This window comes from Cryptomeria japonica, chromosome 4 (assembly GCF_030272615.1).
Source record: "Cryptomeria japonica chromosome 4, Sugi_1.0, whole genome shotgun sequence".
Lineage (NCBI taxonomy): Eukaryota > Viridiplantae > Streptophyta > Pinopsida > Cupressales > Cupressaceae > Cryptomeria > Cryptomeria japonica.
In genome coordinates this window covers 427976131-427996686 of record NC_081408.1, presented here as the reverse complement: position 1 = coordinate 427996686, position 20556 = coordinate 427976131, and the positions used below count along the sequence as shown (strand labels likewise).

General features: G+C 35.2%; 1 protein-coding gene across 2 annotated transcripts in view; it reads right to left on the bottom strand.

Moving 5' to 3' along the window:
* LOC131030582 (lysine-specific demethylase JMJ17) overlaps nt 1-20556 on the bottom strand; it is a 218138-nt gene that overhangs the window by 86276 nt on the left and 111306 nt on the right. For both annotated transcript variants that reach the window (XM_057961447.2, XM_057961456.2), the window contains exon 12: nt 4732-4827. In XM_057961447.2, the coding sequence (XP_057817430.2) occupies nt 4732-4827 (96 nt within the window). The remainder of the gene's footprint in view (nt 1-4731; nt 4828-20556) is intronic.

The window sequence follows — 20556 nt, the reverse complement described above, 5'->3', positions numbered from 1 at the left end:
ACTTTTGGGAAGATTGTGAAGATAATTATGAGGTATAGATCTTAGTCCAAGTTATTACCATTTTCCAGAGATAGAAGACTTTTGGGAAGATTGTGAAGATAATTATGTGGTATGGAGAATAGACAGGATGAGGTTCACTTTGGAACAAATTAAAGAATTCAAAATTGGTTTGAATGTGGAAGGAACTGAGGATGATGGGTCGGATTTGATTGATTCCATTTATTTTGAAAAGATCCAGGTCCAGCCTTTGTCACCCATCAATTGGATGAATGAAGAAATCGGGAATATTAGTGAAAGAAATGCTTATGTTATCAGGGCATCAGAAGAATGGGTAAGGAAGAAGATCACTTAAGTCATAGCTACAAAGTCTTTAAACAAAAATGATTCTTTAAGGAAGAAAAGCAACGAACAAGAAGGTTCTTCTTCATCTTCTTATTCTCTTTCTCAATCTTTTGTTTTGATCACTAATCTTGAGCAAAACATCAAAGGAGGTGAGGATGATGAAGATCCATCCAAGAAAAATAACTTCAAAACTGCATGTGGAGATGGCTCAAAGCTGAAAAAGAAGAGATCAAAACTAAGAGAAAGATCATTAAATACCATTCAAGAAGAAGTTGAAAAAAAAGTGTTTGTAAATCCTCAAGATTATCCTCGTGATGAGGAGCAAATTCCCACTATTTCCCCATCTATTTTTATCTTATCACCTTCTCTTGATGAGCCCCATTCTCCTCCTATAACCCCTCTTCCTTTACCAATTAGTGATGCGCTTTCTGACAATGTTTCTTTCCCAGCTATACCCAATCCATCTATACCATTTGATACATCATCTATGGATATCCCAAGTTATTCACAAATGCATTCTCCTTCTTGGCTGCAACAGAGTTTACTAAAGAAAAGAAAAGTTACCCAGCTAGTTATTCGTGAATTTGGCACAGTTGCTACTGTAATCTAGAGATCTAGCAAGACATCTGGGAATATTTGTGTTGCAGTTGATCAACCTACATCAAAGAAAAATATAGATGAAGCTACTGAGGCTGATTTTAACATCACTAAGGTAGACATTGGTCCTTCTACTCATGAGGGTTACATTCATAATTTTCAAGTTTCAGCCACCAAGTTGATACAAAGGACAGAAAAAGAAAAGCATACAAAACACCAGTTGAAACAAGAAGTGCAGGTCTTAACTTCATATCTCAGTTTTGTAGATACTTCTACTCTACCTATAGATGCAATGCCCAATTCAGCAGCCCCTATTTCTGAGGTAAGTATCGAAAAAGATGTCATAGAAAATGTTCACAAGTATCAGTCATATGGAAAAGTGATAGAAAAATGGATTGAACAAGTGAAAGCAGATGCATTAGATTTTATTGGGAAAGCCAAAGAAAATCATTATGAAACAGAAGTTAAGAAAGAAGCAATAGAAAAAGAGTTGAGGAATATTAGAAAGAAAGAATCAGTTTGGCAAGGAGTTTTCAAAGACCTTCAGGAAATGAATGAGATAGACGCAAACATCTTAGTGGTCAAAAAGATTTTCTCAAGTGTTGAGGAGAATCAATCTGATTCCTGGTTTCTAAGTTTAGAATGTAAGCTAGTAATCATCAATCGAATCTCGATAGAACAAGAAAAACTTCTAGCAATTTGTGAACAGGTGAAAACACAGGTTCAACATGATCTCCTATCAATTAGCTTTGGTGGATTGGTAAAAGATGAAATTCATACTAAATTTTCAATGATGCAGAATTGTTTAATAAATAAGTCTTCAGTATAGAAATGATGAAGAGATTCACTAGTATTTTTGTCACCCTTGACACATGTCGTGGCTATTCATTCAATTATCATCAAGATTTGGATAATATTCAAAGGAGTCAATTTACTTGGAGATTGAGAATGACTAATGTTGTCATTCCTAAAAATAAGTTTATTGATCCAGCCATTAAATTGTTCAGAGCATTCAAAAAAAATCTTGTTATCATCAGAGACAATCTAATATACATGGAACTTCTTCAAAAAATATCAGAAATAACACAGATAAAGGAAAAGGAGCTTCTCAATCAGACCAATTGTATAGCTTGCTTCTCAAAAATCAAAAGTCACAAGTTATGTTTTTATCCTTTTGTAAAAGTGATTTACGTCACATGTTTGTAATTAAGTTAAAAAAAAAGCTTTGTTTTCACAAAAGTTGAAATTAAAGTGAAGCTTAATTTATTTTCTCAAAAATTGCAAAGGTAAGTACATAGGTAGTTATCAAGTAGTAATAAAGTTTGTATAAGGGATTTTGAAATAGTACGTTTCAGCAAAGCAATGGAAAACATTTTTGGAGCTGAATTCAAGACTTTTCTCCATGTGTCATTGTTAGTTTATTGTATGTCATCTAATGATGGCCCTTGTCGTCCCAACTCTCATTTGTCAAAGCAATGAGTCGCATTCTTGAAATTGTACTTTGAAAGCATATTTAATTCTTGGTACCTTGATTTAAATATGTTAATTCTCACAATACGTATTCATCACAAAATTCTTATGCATAGTCGATGATATTTGTGGTGAATCTTGTTTATTTTCAAATAAGTTCATGAAACCTATAATAGCATTTGTGTATCTGTTATTTGGGGTTTCTTTAAATTTTTCTATTAATTTAGCTTTTTCCTTTCCTTCAAGTACTTCCTAGTAAAAAGTACTCCCAAAATCAACAAACATCTATCGTAAGAGGGAGCTGCCCCTCCCAAATGTAGAGGAAGATTGTGCTTGCATAGCAATCTCTCCAACTATTCGAATGTTTTATCACACTCTGTTGGGCGAGTCAAACTTAATTTCTAAATTGACATATCCGTTTACCAACAGGTACCTGATTATTGACATTCTATTTTCACTGTCCAAAGATGCAGGGAGTTTGCATGCTAGGGACCCAATGTCTCTGACTATTTTAAAAATGTCAGTAATATGCTTTATTGTATCAATTTATGTCACCAGAATCACACAAGCCAAATGCAAAGAAGCATTCAACTTGGGAATTATAAATGTAAGTAAAGATGTTCCACAATGTCCTGTAGTTCATCATCAAACTTCAGCTGTTGAACCAGGAGAACAGATAAGTAAATATCATTCTACTCAGCTGGGATGATATTCTTGCTCATATTTGACACATTGATTTTGCTTGTCAAGTATGGGAGAAAGATCAAAACTCTCCATTAAAAGTTCTACTTCTGTAAACAAAATGTGCCAACTTGAAGTTGTCTGTCAGTGATGTGGTCTGAAAAAGATGTTGAAAAACTTGAAGAATAAAAAAATAACTTGCAGATAGTTGAAACTAAAATCCATGATAAAGAATGTCACAATTCTGTTAAGAGCTTTAACCAAAATGTGCACCAACTTTGTCAGGTCTGTGTATTTTATTTGTATTTATGCACCAAACTTAGCAGAGGCTGTTGATCTAATTCTAAAGGAAGTAACATGGTTAATAGTTGAACATGTGGATACAGCATTTTAGGCATTTACAAGGAGAAACAGAGGTTGTATCAATGTTTGAGATCAAGGAAGAGGAAGAAACCACTCACATTTGAGTCATTTATCTAACGAACATTGTCACTATGTCAAAGCCAAAGTCCCACTACCAACAAAATATGAATGTACAAGTCACAATAGGAAGAGGCAGACATGACAGATGAAAGAGCAGAAGATGAAGAAAATATCACAAAAGCAGTTTTTTAGAATGTGAGTGATAATTTAACAGACAAATTATCTTTTTAAGTGCTGCGCATGGAGAGTAAACTTTTGGATTCAGGAGCAACAATGCAATATGACAAGAACGAAAGAAATATTAAATGCTGCTTACTACATGTATGATTGGAGAATAGCTCTTCGAAACAATCAAATTTCTCATAATCATAGTAGAATTATCAGAATTAACTTGTATATATCTAAATTACAGTAAATATCCTCTCAGTTAGTCAGCTAGCAGGTTGTGACTTTATTATTACTTTCAATACAAAGCAACATGTCATTAAATAATTTTCATATAGAGTTGTTGCTATAGAATTCAAAAGCGAGAGTCATATAGATTCAAGGTTCCTCAAAAGAAATAGGCCTTTTGGTCATGTTCCAATTTAGCAAACTAATTATGGCAAGGAAGGCATTGGTACCTAACTTATATGAAAAATGGATTATCGAAGAATAATAACACCTTTCTCCACTTACCCCTTATCCAACAAGAACAATGAGAATATGAAGGGTGTCTTGAAGGAAAACAACATCAAACTATAGTAAACTGGATACTAGAACTATGTCATAGCAATATGCATCCAGCCCTGTGAGTACAGTCAATTAATGGATTAAGATATCTTGCAACTTCCATTCTCTCATTTCAGCATTTTCATTAAACCATAAAATGTAAACCCACTTCGGCCTTGCATTCTCAACTCATTCGCAAGGATTAACATTGGCCACTTCAATTATGAATTAAGTAAAAGTTTAGCAAGAAACAGAAAAACTGGAACAGCAGAATGTAGCTGAACACAGTTTTGTATAAATAAGATTCACAGAAACCCCCATATGGAACAACTAAGCTGCTACTCCAATTTTTTTCTCAATGATAGATTCTTCACGAAAGGACCACCAAAAGTCTATAGTAAATTTCCACAAGTGCACTTTAAATAAGTTACTTAAAGTTTATCCATCAACTTCAACAGCTCTAAAATTTAAAAGCTTTGGCAGAGTAAAAATGAGAGGAAAAGAAACCTTTGCAGAATCAATTACTCTATCCAGAGTCTCAGATTCAGCCAGCTTAAAAGGAGATTCCATCATTCTGAAATGAATATCCTTCAATTCCTCAATCTGAAGCCAAGGCATGCAAGACAAAACAAGGAAACTAGTTAATAAGTACTTATATAGACCTTAAACCAAAAAAACAATACACAAGACATCACTTTTGAATAGAAAAAACCAGCGTTGCATGGACACACATATGAATATGGTTATGACTATTTTTCAAGACCTACTAATATGGAAATGGTTAGATACAGCAATCATATTACAAATAATTAAATTAACTTTCACATTTATATGTAAATTAATAAATTAAAATGGAATAAGCCAAATATAAATGAAAACTATATTACGTTTTGAATATTAATTAAAAATGAAAGATACAAAACAATATTAAAGAAAGTCAATATATTATTAAGGAGTGATAAAGGAATATTTCTAAAGGCCTATTTACTTTATTAAAGTATTAAAAAGCCTATAGGTAGAATTTCCTATAAAAAAGGATAATATTCTTTTGTTCTTGATAAAAGTGTACAAGTACGTATTCTTTATGCTTTAATAAAGTTATTGAAATTTTCTCAAGATTCACCTTGCCATATAAGAGATTCGAATTGCTTTTCCAAACATATTCTATTGAGATTCAAGATGCACTCTAAATTTTATAACATTAATCAACCCCTGACATTTTCAGAATTTTTTACGACTTTAATGAACTTCAAAAAAAAATGAATCTTTGCCTTGCAAAATCAGAATTTTGGCCTTCTTTAATGAATGGTCTGCTCCACGCTAAGCACCTGGAATGAATCATCACCAAACACATTTGGCAACTGAGCCCCTTTGGAAAACACCAAACCAAAAAACCCACACCATACATGTTTGAAAATCATCAAAACAAACCAATGATTTTTCGGGCAATTACGTAGTTGTGGGGCAACATTGTTGACAGGAGTACACTGCTGTCACACAGAAATACCCCAGAAAAGATTTGCATCAGCTTTAAAAAAAACGCAGGCCAGAACTATCAAACAGGAGCCAAAAAACTTGAAACAAAACCGCCACTTATACTGAAATCACAGGCCTTGAGGAAAGACACAGGAAAATGGAAAACAAATTTATACATGCCCTGGATACACCACAGTCAACTAGGTCAGCAAATCCAGATATATGAGGCACAGCTACAATTTAGTTCTAATTTTGTGCACAAGTGGACAAAGTAACCAAGCCGTATCCATGAGTACCTTCCCCATATTTGTATCAGGTACACCAGTATGCATACCACGGGAGGGGTGGTGTATCCAGTAACTTGGCAAAAAAGACATCCAAATATTGTGTAACAACAGTCATGGTAATAAATTAGTTTTGTCATCATTAAAAACACCAAATTATATGAAATCCAACTGGAACATAACTGAAAACCATATTTGTAATTGACTAATTCTAGGGATAAGCACAATTCATAAAACAAATTTTCTAAATAGAAAAGATCAAGCTGTCATATTAAATTTCATAATTTCCAACACTTCAATTTCTTGAAGTTCCCCTCTTCTCTCTCCATATTCTATAATATTACTATTAGCCTTCTTATATTGTATAGTCACTGTAGGCAATAGTATTGGTGCTCTAGGCAATAGGTCTCTGTGTTGAAAACTCAAGGTAAAAGATCAAAATTAGAGACAGACAAAGGTATCTGGAGAAATACAATGAGGGTACCAACTAATACTAAGGCATTCATGGGGGACAAAGAAAGATTCTGTAATGTCCCCAACTAGTGATTACCTAAATTTTGCCGCAGATTAGTAATTCCACAATATAGTTTATCATTTTTTCAATATATAAGAGTAACTTCATCTAGTCATTCAATAAACTTAGGAATAGACAAATAAATGCATGGATTAATAGCAAATATATTACATAGAATGATAAACATGTCTTTCTACCCATAACCAATCATAGTTTAGTTTGGTGGGAAAGACTCATGAGGATCCTGTAAACTGTTCAACCCAACTAAGCCCAAGAGCGCGCCAGATCCCACTATGACAACTCACCTCTTGGCCCACAAGAGGCAGGAGTGTTCCACTATGACAATTCCATCCCTTGGGGTGGCCTACTTAGCTTGGGACAACCAGTAAACTGCAATTCCCTGCTTCCTCCATTCATTCCTTTGATTGATTATGAGATAAGACATACGGACATATATAAATAATCTAATAAAATATAATCAAAGTAATTTATTTATTATATCCATATAATTCAATTTTTTTAATAAATATATAAATATAATCCTTATTGATTTTATTTTAAATATGTATGTATGTATGTATGTATATCAAGCGAATATAAACCTTGCTAACATCATTATCATATAAAAAATATACTATCCTTGTTCTGATTTGAATCTATATATACATAAATAAATAAATGAATGAATTAAATTATATTACCAATTATTTATGTATTTGCTAATTACCTATTATATAAATTATTAATACCACCGCAGCCTAAATACATTAGTTATTAGAATATTTAGTGGCTATAAGGGCAGACAGATCTGACATGCATCGGATCTGGTCTGCCACTGTATATGAAATTAAGTATGATTGTCATACATATTGCAGTCTATATTAATATTACTATTAAATTCTGCATAAAAACATTATCAGGCTTCATATATTAAGCATACGTATTAAGCACATCCACATGCGTACCACCAAGAACAAGGACGTTACTGCCTGTAACTTAATAACAGTTCTGATTTCATTTGATCAATTGTAAGAACCCCTGCAAGTTTCTAACTGTGTAAACTGATGTAATTTTGGTTTTGGTTTGCAATAATATATACTTTCTATGGTATTTTTTTCCAATATATGAAATGCAAGAACAACGCATAAAATAAATTCTGAAGGTAACTAATTGTCTGCAACTTAAATCTAAATGCAAGAAGCTGGAAATTATTCGACAGAAGCAACACATGAAACTTTATTGATTTTTACAAGTTACCACATTACAATATCATTTCTTGCAAACAATGGGAATAACCAACAATTAAAAGAACCTGGTAGTGGATGTTGCTGCTCCAATAGTGAAGACTACACTCAAAATGCTATGCAAGATGTCTATGCTGCCCAAGGCACCCAGCATGGAAGAGAAACATGCATCAAATGGAAAGCGATCTTCTGTCAGCATTCACACGTGCTCCTGCTGGGAGCTTATTCTCTGTAAAATCCCATTCTATATGCATCAAATCTGCTGCTATTACATAGACGTAGCAAGAAGATGGCATTACGTGCTTTCTACCCCAAGCGATTTGACACAAATGAGGACCATGTCCTTGGCTGGGTGATCCCTGTTGATTGTAGCAGCAAATAAAGCTTGATTTCTGAGTGATAATGGCTGCCAAAGATAGAGCTACAGGTCTGCAACTAATTATGCTTCAATAATCTTCAAACCCTAGATGAAATCTTCCACCTATTAGCACAAATTGGACTCTTGGTTGAAGCCCACAATCAGGCAATAATCTCAGCTCGTATCTTACAGCCTGAAAATTGCACACAGTGAAGAGTTTCCATTCTCCCATGCTGAAAATGACTGAAACCCTTGTGTATTTCTACACACAGCTCTCATATCAAAAAGAACAAGTTTATAATCTTCAAGAATGAAAAAGCATTTGCTTTTTGAGTCCTTTTATAACCTCAATCTCCTTAATAGCATTTAAATCCACTTTAGGGTTTGCATAATAACTTTATTTAATATTCTCATAAGTGGGTACCCAAGACTTGAATTATTATATGCACATTAATATCATTTAAAATGATATTTTATATTTATCTTTTGACTTTATCAAATGCAGCAATAAATAGGCCTCAAATATAAAAAATAATTAATTGCACTTTAAGTCACTTAATTGAGGGTCATGGCCCCATTGCACATAAAGTGATTTTTAATACCTTATATTATGATTGCACTTTATTAATAAAGTAATCACTTTATTAATAATTAAATAACATAACTCCACAAATAATCATTATTTCTCAATTCCATCTGAACCTGGGAGTTAACCATTGTGTCCACTGTGCACCCAACTGACTTACTAAAAATAGTAAGGGTACCTCTCTATCAACCACTAAGTTACTATAAATAGTAAATCCCCTCATTATCTAATCAAACCAACTGTACATTGCAATCATAGCCTGTTCAAGTGCCCTGCTATAAATAGTAACCTTGACTTTCCTAAAATAGTCACTTACTATTTACACTTACTATAAATAGTAAGTGTGCCAAACTGAACCAAACGAAGAGCGATCCTAACCACTTCTGACCTCTGAAATGGGAATAAGCCTCTTGCAATGCCAACTGGGACCCTCTAACCATCAATCTTAGCCTACGAGGGCCAATAATAGGCTAATCCAATCATAAACCATATCATCCCAAAAAAGGGACTGCCTTTCTCCTTCATAATCCTTACCAATAAAAATTGGTGACTGCCTTTCTCCTTCAGCGTTCGATGCCTTCTTTACTTTGTCATTGTTTTCCTTAAGTAGCACCTAATGGCTGTTCTAAAAGCCACATCCTTCGTAAAAGAGGTGTCTCCTTCTAGTCTGACTGTTGCCTCTTAAACCGTTGCCTTTTTCTAAATTGACTCATCGCATCCTTTGAGTGGTGTGTTATGAAAGATGTCAGCAGTTAGAATGCTAGCGATAACCAATTGCTAGTGCTGACTATATTCAATCATGAATTAAATCTTATTAATTCCTTCCAAATATTAATGATTAAACAATTATTAATCAATATATTAATTATCATTATTATCAAGACATTCATTATTATTATCAATAAATAAATAATTAATATTATTATCTATCAAGACATTAATTAAATAATTAACAACATATTTAATTAATTAATGGGGATATGGCAAATTCAGGTTGTAAAGATGTGTTCTTGCATTGTCTATTACACAGTGAGTCAGTTCCAAGATCAGTTCTGATGACGGTACAAACTATTTCCCTTTATAGCCATTTCTGAAATTTTCTGAACTACATATTTCTGTAGGTTATTAACAACATGATGCAGTCAAAACCCAGGGGGTCTTTATCATACTGCCCAATCTTGCAACCTAAACATGACATCAATCCACCATATGAAAATAAATTCTGAAACAAATCTTCATTTCAACTTTCATTTATATATTCATGCAGCAAAATACCTCAAGAACAATTACATACATTGAGGAATTCAATAAGAAAAAAAATTCAGATATTCTTCAAGGCTTTCTAGACACAACCTGCCTGATAGTATTCTTTGGTTTCACTCATTTGAAGTCTGATATTTTCCCCATCTTATAGCTCTCATGGCTGCCTTTAACACCTCCAACACACCTGCAAAACTCTTCTTTCTCTTCTTCTATCTTTCTCCTCTTGGCAAGATAATTGCCTACACTCTTCCTGAAGCAATTCTCTGGAGCAACCTGCAAGTTCTTTCTCCAACCTTGCTGTTGTTGATTGCTGCCTCTTGACACTATTAAAGGCTGCATTTTATAGAAGCTAATACCTTTGTGAGGCACCAAAACGAGGCACCCAAATCTGTTCTTTCATTTCCCTCCAGTTATCTTTTGAAATTCCTTTGTTTATGCTTGAAAGTTTTCATTAAATGCTTCAAAATATGAAACACAATCTTGCTAAACTATATCAAACAACTTGCTGTTGTAAATGATTTGCAAAAATGAATGAAAACAAGAACCAAATCGTGCTCTTTGGGAAATTAAAGAGCCTTTAATTATTTTCTCATAAATCACTATCTTTTCCCTCTATTTTAGGCACCTGAAATGAAAGAATCAAACAAGAATGGCATTCCAATGGCCACTTGCCTTATGAACACTTCCCTAGGCATCGATATTAATTACTTTCATTTTATTTTCCTTTACAAGTTTCCTCTACCATGCCAATGGACTCCTTCAAACCTTGGAACCTTGAAATTACGTAATAGTCACATTAAACAACCTAGTTGCCTTCAGTTTTTGAAATTGTAAGCCAAGTCTTGATGAATGAAGATTTTATCCTTTCAAAACTCCACAATATCCTCTTGAAGATCCAACCTACAGCAAAAATACAAAAAATTAACCAAGTTACCCCAAGTTTCCGGGACGGGGGGACGGGGGGACGAGTTTCCAGGACGGCAAATTTTTTTGCCAAATTTGGGGACGGGAGGGGACGGCAAAGGGGACGGCTATATAAAATATAGGGAAAATTTAAAATATATAGGAAAATTCTAAATGTTCATATGAAAACATGGATAAAGCATGCATCTATACATTATATTCATATGAAAACATGGATATAGCATGTGTATGATACTATGAAAACATTTTAGAATGCAAACATCGAGCATACAACATTATCAATAGACTCAATACTCAATATGCACTCATAATTCAGAATTTCAATTCATTCACATTGTCAATATGCATATCATAATAGATATTAAAGAAATAACATACATAATGGAGCCTAATCAGACTCGGAGGTTAAATTTTCACTACTTCCATCAGCGCAGTTTCCCCCAATATTTTTCGACGGGGGTTTGGGGGCAGCGCCCCCAAGTTGGGGTCAATTACGACTTACGCAAAAAACATCATTAAAAAAAAATGAAAATACGACTTTTTTTATTTTAATATTTTTTCCTAGCCCTAGATGTGGGGGACGTCTAGCCATCCCCGGGACGGCTGGGACGTCCCCAATCCGTCCCCAGCCGTCCCCGGGACATACGGACGTCCCCCACAACTAGGGAAGCCGTCCCCCCGTTTCGGGGACGTCCCCTCAAAATTCTGGCAATTTGGGGATGGGGGGGGGGGACATCCCCTAGCCGTCCCCAAGTCCCCGAAACGTCCCCGGGACTAGGACGGGGGTTTTCAGGTAGGGGACGCGTCCTCGGGTTTCATAGACAAAAAGAGAATATTTTTTTGTTGATGCAGTATTGCTTGTGAGCCCGAATGCTCTTGCATAAAACACATCGCCTAAGAAGTTTGTGAGCATGGGCTCACAAAATGGAGTTGCATAGTAGAACTATCCTTTCAAGCTTTGAAAAACTTGCAGCAAACTCCATCATTGCATAAGGCTCATAAAAATACTTCTTCCTTCATAAGGGTCATAAAAATACTTATTCCTTCACCTCTTCCAACATCTAGCCAGAATAATTGCCATCCTTCTCCACCAAATCTGCTATTTACTCCTCTTCCACAACATGGAATCTACTCCAACATAATCTAATCTTCTCTACCAATTACAATTCTCACTCCTCTTCTCTCATGGGATCCTACCCACTACATTCTAGCCACCTCCACCAACTTTTATTTGCATCATAGATGAACTACTCGCCACTCCGCAAAACTCGCCAAGGCCTGAAAAAAAAACTCGGGAGAAATTCGGAAAAACTTGGCAAAAACTTGGTGAAAAAATCGGCAACTTAAAAACACGCTTAAATTTAATTAAAAATGCATTTTTTTTGCAAAATTTGATGAGAAGATGCATCCAATGAGTCATTAAATGAGAACACAAAAGAAACACGCTGATTCTAGATATATTTAAATGCAAAGTGTCTACAAAATCGCATCCTCGTGAGGAATGCTAATGACTGGAAGCCTGGAAGCAAAATAGTAAATAGTTTTTGTAAAACCAAAAGTAAATACATCATTACAATTACAACTTCCTCTTCCCAGCTCTAGCAAAAACTAGGGGAGAGGTAGAACTAGAGGGTTTAGTCCTAGAAGTCTGCAGTGGGCGTGGTTGTGCCTCCTCGCTCGGTATGGTTGGCTCGTCCTCCATCCTAGATGAAGCTATGTCTCCACCTGCTTCTAGCACTAGCAATGACTCCTCATCCTCATCCTCTTCCTCCTCAATGCCATCTAGCGTGAAACCAAATCCACCCCCCTCCTCCTCCATAGCCTGCCTCTCCAAATCAGTATGTCATCCTCGGAAAACAATGGAGGTTGCTCTTGTGATGTCCAATCACTGTAAGGATCTATATCATCCAAGTCAATTGGACCACCTTCTACTTCCTCTGCCTTCCTTACGCGCAATCGAAGATTATATTGCACGAAGACAAGGTCATTGAGGCGTTTCTGCGCTAACTTGCTCCTCTTCTTCGTGTGGATTGCTTCAAACAAGCTCCAATTGCGCTCACAATTGGATGAACTACAAGGCTGACATAAGATTTTGAGGGCAAATTTTTTGAGATGTGGGGTATTTCCACCCCAACTTTGCACCAAGCATTCTGCAAATTAAAATTAGGTTGATAGTAGCAACCCTCGCCGGGGTCTGAGGATGAGAAAGAGAGGGGTAGAGAGATAGGTCTAGATCTTGGGGGAGAGAGGAGAGAGTGAGATGGAGTGTGGTAGAGAGGGGGATAGAGGAAGGGTAATAGGGAGATAGATAGGTCTAAAATTCAAGGCAGATAAAGTGAGTGAGATAGAGAGAGCGAGAGAATGTTGATAGGAGCATACTGATTACTGAAATTTGACTGTCTGAAACATTAAAAGATCTTCTAAAACCTAGAATTTGCATTCTAACTCCTAGAGATCTGAAACCACTCACAAACATTCTGCCAATATATACATGAAATATAACTTAAAGTATAAGAAAGAAACTTATACTTAAATTTTATATTTCATGTATATATTCTGATGAAGAGAATGAAACTGACCTGAAAAAACAAAAATAGATAATTTGTTTACACGTTTTGGCCTCTTTTTTTAGTGTGCCCAAGCTTTTTATAGAAACTTGCCAAGTTTTTCGGCGAATAGAAGTGAGAAAAACTCGTAGAGCTGAAAGACTCGCCAAGTACTCTGCGAGTTTGCCAACTATGATTGTTCAAAATGATCATTATTCCCTGCAACAGCATACATATGTTTCTCTACATATAGATCAGCACTAACAAAATTCATTTCTGCATTCACTTTATTTTCCATCTCTACATTTACCACATCATGATTCTCAACATACAAAACATCTTTGATAAATTCAAGAAAATATGGTCTTACTTCTTCCTCCATTGTCACCACAATATCCTCTTTCTCACTATCTACTAAATTATTTTCATCTTCATAGAATCCATTCTCTTCTTTGGCATAACAATGAAAAATGTTGTGCATTACCTTCTTCTGTATCACTGCAGCAACATCTTCCTTACTCTTAGCTACACTTTCAAATACCTTTATGTCCTCCAAAGGACCCTCATCTACTGCTGCACTCTCCTCTTTCTCATTCTCAACCTCTACAACTTCACTTTTTCTCTCTTCCTTCATGCCCTCATTAAGGCATGTTGCTGCAATATTTCCTTTTTCCTCCTCACCTGCATACACAACATCATTTACAAACACATATTTGTTAGAAAAATAATGGGACTCCCTCATACCCATATTTTCCTCTTCTCTTCTCTTTTCCATTGATACTTTGGTCTCCCTCAAGCCCCTCATTATACCTCTCATTTCATTCATTCTAGCAATGTACATTCTGGTGCAGAGCACATTCCATTAAACATCTATTTTCAAGCACATGGTGGTGTCTACAGGTTCATTTGTGATGTAATAATGGGTTGGATCAATGATCACCCTTGATGTAATTGAATGCCTATTTGTATGGTCAATAATCTCTTAGGTGAGCATATAAACCTAGAGGTCTATTAGGCCATGAAGGCTTGGAATTTGGATTTTCAATGTTAGTATGTCTAGGATGTTGTCTTAGGTGTTTGGAATCTAAAAAATGGCAAAAATTGACCTTTTATGTGTTTCCATAAGGTCTAGGAGGTTAATAACCGCTATTGTCCTAAGTTGCAAAATGTTGCATTTGTTGTCAAGCAACTTTTCAAAGTTGCCAGTAGGATGCCAACTACTTCTCCAACGGTCCTAACTATTCAAAAGTTGGTTATGGACGTTGGAAAAGGTTTATATATGCTTGGACAACCGTAGGAAGAAAAGGGTCGAAAGTTTTGTAAAGTTTGGTGGAGAAAGTGAATAGAACAAGTTTGACTTTACCATAACAATGATATTTTTCCGTACTATCCGTACAGAGCAGTGAGATCTACTGATGAATTTTTGATCTGGTTAGAAAGAACCCTGAAACACCCTTCCAATGCATTTGGTCTGACCTCTTGAAGTAAAGTTTAGTGAAAGTTATAAGCATTTTATCCTCTGCAAGTTTGAAACCCTCCATTTTGAAGGGTTACCATGCAAATAAGAACCAAACTCGCAATCTACTCATTGGGATCCGATGGCCATGGGTAGAATGCAAATTAGGGACATGTATTTTGAGATTCCAGAGGGGTGAGGTTAGAGGAGTTGATTGGTACATTACCACCAAGCCCTAGTCTAAACCGGTTGAGGGTTTAGATTAGATTAGATGAGTTTCATTGAGCATACAATGAACAATGATGAGATGATGAGTTGAATTGATGGAATTGGATTATTTGAACATAGAAGAAACTTCCTGAAGAGTTGGAACCTTCCTGTGATCCCATTCTCATATACCTCCTTTGTGAAATCGGTCTAACCTAATCAATTAGGCCTGTGACCCAAGTAGGTGTTGAAGAGTGCAAGAATAGGGTGGAATTCCAATCTTTTGGAATCTGATACTCATCCCAAAAGGGTGTCTAAAACCTAAATTTGTTTAGGGTGTTGTTTGGTGTTGTCTGGAGAAAAGTCCATAAAGACAGTGAAATAGGGCTACTAACCGATAGACCGGTGTCAGTAAAACTGTGTCGGTAGACCTATATCGGTAGGCTTGTCTAAGCCTCAAAAGCCAATATTTGTCTTGTGCTTCAAAATAGCATTGTAGAAGATCTTGATAGGTCTTAGGAAGTGGGTAGAAGTGTTGTGCCATCCCTGGTTAAGGGTAAGAATTTGATTTCACAGTTGAGGTGTGAATCATAGCCGTGACGGAGACTCAAGGTAAAGAAGACCAAGGTGTGTAGGTGGGTTTATCACCCTACTGCTGCCAACCTCTGCATCACATTCTTTCTCTCTTGACAAGGACTGAAATTCCTAATGGATTGCCCACAACCCCACACTCTTCCTCTTTTTTCATCTTCACATACAATTCCCAACCTGCAACCAAATCACATTCTTTCCTCTATCCAATAAAGATTTTTGGACGACACACCTCTCACTTCCTCCACCCACTCTCTCTTAGTGGAGAAACCATGTGCACCTTCTACCCATCTTTAATCCTTAATGGAAGACAGCCAACATGCTCTCATACACATTTTATCCAACCCAAGGTCCTCGTGTAGATTGCCTCACATTCGGCAATCTATCTACACACCCAAGATATCTAGCTTTGATAAACATTTGATGCAAACAAGACTAGAGGGTCTTATCAAATTGCCCAACCATGCAACCTAAACATGACATCAATCCACTATATGAAAATAAATTCTGAAACAAATCTTCATTTCAACTTACATTTATATATTCATGCAACAAAATACCTCAAGAACAATTACATACATTGAGAATTTCAATAAGAAACAAAACTCAGAAATTTTACAAGGCTTTCTAGACATCCTACCAGATAATCTTCAAATCTTCAAGACTTCAAACCTTCTTGGCTTCACTCCTCATTTGAAGGCTGATATTTTCTCCATCCTACAGCTCTCATGCCTGCCTTTAACACCTCCAACACGCCTGCAAAACTCTTCTTTCTCTTCTTCTATCTTTCTCCTCTTGGAAAGCTAATCACCTACACTCTTCCTTAAGCAATTCTCTGGAGCAACCTACAAGTTCTTTCTCCAACCTTGCTGTTGTCGATTGCTGCCTCTTAACACCAATAAAGGTTGCATTTTATAGAGGCTAATACCTTTGTGAGACACCAAAAAGAGGCACCCAAATCTATTCTTCCATTTCCCTCCAATTGTCTTTTGAAATTCCTTTGTCTATGCTTGAAAATATTCATTAAATGCTTTGAAATATCAAACCCAATCTTGCAAAACTATATCAAATGACTTGTTGAAATCACTTTAAAAAATGAATAAAAACAAAATCCAAGTCATGCTCTTTGGGAAATTGAAGAGTTTTTAATTATTTCCTCAAAAATCACACTCTTTTCCCTCCATTTTATGCACTTGAAATGAAAGAATCAAACAAGAATGGAATTCCAATGGCCACTTGTATTATGAGCGCTTCCCTAGGCATCCAAATTAATTAATTTCAATTTATTTTCCTTTACAAGCTTCCTCTAGCATGCCAATGGACTTCTTCAAACCTTGAAACCATCAAATTGAGTAATATAGTCACATTAAACAACCTAGTTGCCTTTGAATTTTGAAATGGAAGCCAAGTCTTGATGAATGAAGAATTTATCCTCTCAAAACTCCACAATATGCTCTTGACGATCGAACCTACACAAAAAATACAAAACATTAACCAACAGAAAGAAAATATTTTTTTGTTGATGCAAGATTGCGCGTGAGACCGGATGCTCCTGCATCAGAACTATTGTTTTGTAAAAAGAGAAAAGATAGTTATGCAAAATCAACATTTTTCTGCTGTAATTAAATGTCTTTGTGCAGACATACAGTGAGTCAAAGACCAGCATCTATATCCGAGTTGCCTAAATGGCCGTGTACAGCCAATTGTTGAGCATACAAACCAGATCTAAATCCAAATGAGTAGATTCTTGTGTACAACAGCTATTCAGCATACCGATTGGTATCTAAATCCAAAAGGCATTGGACCATCTCCAAATCAGATTTCATGAATACCAGTGTCTGAATTCTGATAAGTGCCTGATAGTAATTTTTCTGTGACTACTCGAAAATCAGGAAAGCCAAAATGGCATTGCCTAAATGCTGAGAACCCCTGAATCCGGCAATCAGAGGCAAACAATTTCTGGCAAAGAAACAAGATTATGTTTAGTTATTTCAACTGAAAAATGAAGGCCTGTTCTTATCAGAGAAAATTGCAGATCCATCTTTTATCAGCAATAGGGACTAAAAACAAAACAATAAATAACTCCTATGAAGCATGTGAACAGCTCGCTGTATCTTTCAGCCACAAAAGGCCTGATCTTGCAAACCAATAAATAACTCCTATGAAGCATATGAACAGCTCGCTGTATCTTTCAGCCACAAAAGGCCTGATCTTGGCTTTGCATCTTTGAAAATTCAGGGTTCAAAAGTGGCTATCACTACAATCCAGCAAAATGAATTCTGAAGCATGTGCAAGGTCCTCTTGAATATGAGGATTTGTTGCATTGCAGTGATGATAAGCTTATTAGATTTACTATTGCTGGTTGAGAACAACCAATAATCATAGGAAGTAAACAACAAGACATGCTTTAGTCTGGATATATCTGTTGTATTCCGGGCTAGCAAATATCCACATTCTCTCTTCCACTTAAATATGAAGTTGATGTTTTTCCAGCTTGTGAAGCAGTCTGGTTAAGCTGGGCACTTCACATTTATAATGGAGCTCAAGAAAAAGCAACTATTCCTCATTATCATAATCAAAGCATTCTTAAGACAGTAAAACATCTCCTGTTCATGGTGTTGTACCCATATAAAACTTTTCATATTCTGTCCAATCGTAAGCCAAATCTTGTTTCCTGTTTGTCAGTCATACTTGAGGCTTTGTTGTCAGTTGTCATCATCATTTTTAGCTAACACCCTTGCAAGGACAACGAAATAGGTTTTCCATCACATCGGGCAAGGTGAAACATTTAATCACAGCAGAATATGTTCATTATTACTATAGATGCACACCTATTCAATAACCTATTAAATCAATTAATAACTAATAGTCTAATCGTGAATAAATATCTTTGTGCAGACATATAGTGAGCACAGAAACGGAAAAGGCACTCTAAGGCTGAAAAATGATCATCAAGGTTTCCAAAGCACATCTTCACAAAGGAGATGCATTTTTGGGTAATTTCAAGTTCAAAATAAATACAAGTGATCTGAAGCATACCAAGGAGAGAGAAAATCATACCTGGAGGTCAAAGACACTCAAAAATGTCTTTGAAGTGCCACGGTTGCACCAAAGAGGGAGAATGACATGTTCTGGTGAAGTATAATTGGGAAAAGACAAGTAGAAAAGAGTAATGTCCATCACAAATTAGAACATGAAATCACTAAAGTGAACCATAAAGTGCTTTTTCACTCAAGCAACAAAACTCAACATCGAATTAGAAGCAAAAGTACATTGGACCCTCTACGCATGTGCCAAGAGACAGAATATCACTTAAGTTAAATGAAAAACATAACTGAGGTCCAAAGGTACAATATGTCCACTAGGATCCCAACCACTTCACTCCGTGACATATTTAAGTGTGCCCAAGGTGTAGAATGTCATTTTAAGTGTGCCCAAGGTGTAGAATGTTATTTTTGGTAGTGAAAAAGGGTATTTAAGTGAAAATGCCTGCTCTAATGCTGCTGGATGCAAGTCAAAGTGAAAATGCCAGACAAAGTGTTATAAAACCTTATAAATTATATACTTTATTAAGCATATCCCATTTAGAATAATTAGTCTAATTGCTATTAGATTATTATTTATTAATTTATTTATGAATACGGTTATTGAATAGGTGTGGCTAATACTCCTTCAGGTGTTTTACCACCCTTCCTCCTATATTAAAGGAATTTCTCTCTCATTTGAGTTGAACAAGTTTGGAGCCTTATAGACTATCATATCACTGTGCACAGAAGGTATTATTGGTCAAATAGAAGTAAGGAGAAGCATCTCCAAGTTCAGTCTATTTTTTATAAACCATAGTTTGTATGTGTTTTAATAAAATGTTGTTTTATGGGATTTTTTACCCAAAAGGGTTTCCCCATGTATATCTTGTGTAACTTGTTGAATCTATATTTGTATGGTTCTTATTTTATTTGTTTTATATTTTGTTTATAATGATTAGTATCCTAAGATCCTAATTTCTAACACAAAGTTGCTCTAAGAGATCAAAAACTGCACCTACAAGAGTGAAGAATGCAAAAACAACTTCAAAATTAGAAAATCCACGACAATCTCCACTAAAGAGCTTGTATTCCCTTAATATATCTTCATTGTCTAAGTAGCCGCGTTCGAGTTCAAATTTGCCAACAATAAAATTTGGATAAAATTCGACAAAAGAAAAAAAATCGAAAAAAAAAAATAGTATTAAATTCGCTTTATATAAATTTGATTTTTTTGAAAATATTAATAATATATCTACAAAATATTAAAATAAATAATATTAAATTTGTTTAAATTAATTTAAATATTTTAATTTAAATTTGTTAAATTTTATACATTAATAATAAAAATCTAAATTCAATATTCTAAAAAATTAAATTTTTTAATATTTTAAATGTTAATATTAAAAAACTAAAGCAAAATATTTGTTAATATAATATATTAAACAATTAATATAAGGTATGAAGGACAATGTATTTTTGGGAAAGCCGCAAAAAATTAATATACTGATGTTCGTATATTTTTAGAAAAGCTTCATAAAAATTAATAGGATAATGTATTTTTGGAAAAGCAGCTAAAAATTAAAACATAGTGGCATCTGCCTTTCCCTACGTGGCCATCACAAACCCTTTTGGAGGCATCGCATCAGCCTGCAGCCCAAAAAGACTTCAATGGCAACCCTCATACCTCCCAATGGCAATTATCGACTGGTCAACTATCGGCAGAAAACAAACATTGGAGAATTTAAGGTGAATTTCAATGAATTTCATTCAGTTTTTCTAAATTCGCCGTATTTCAAACTTGAAGCCGAAAGTTCAGCAAACACAGTGACCGAGGTTGAGGCTATGATTTGAAAGGTG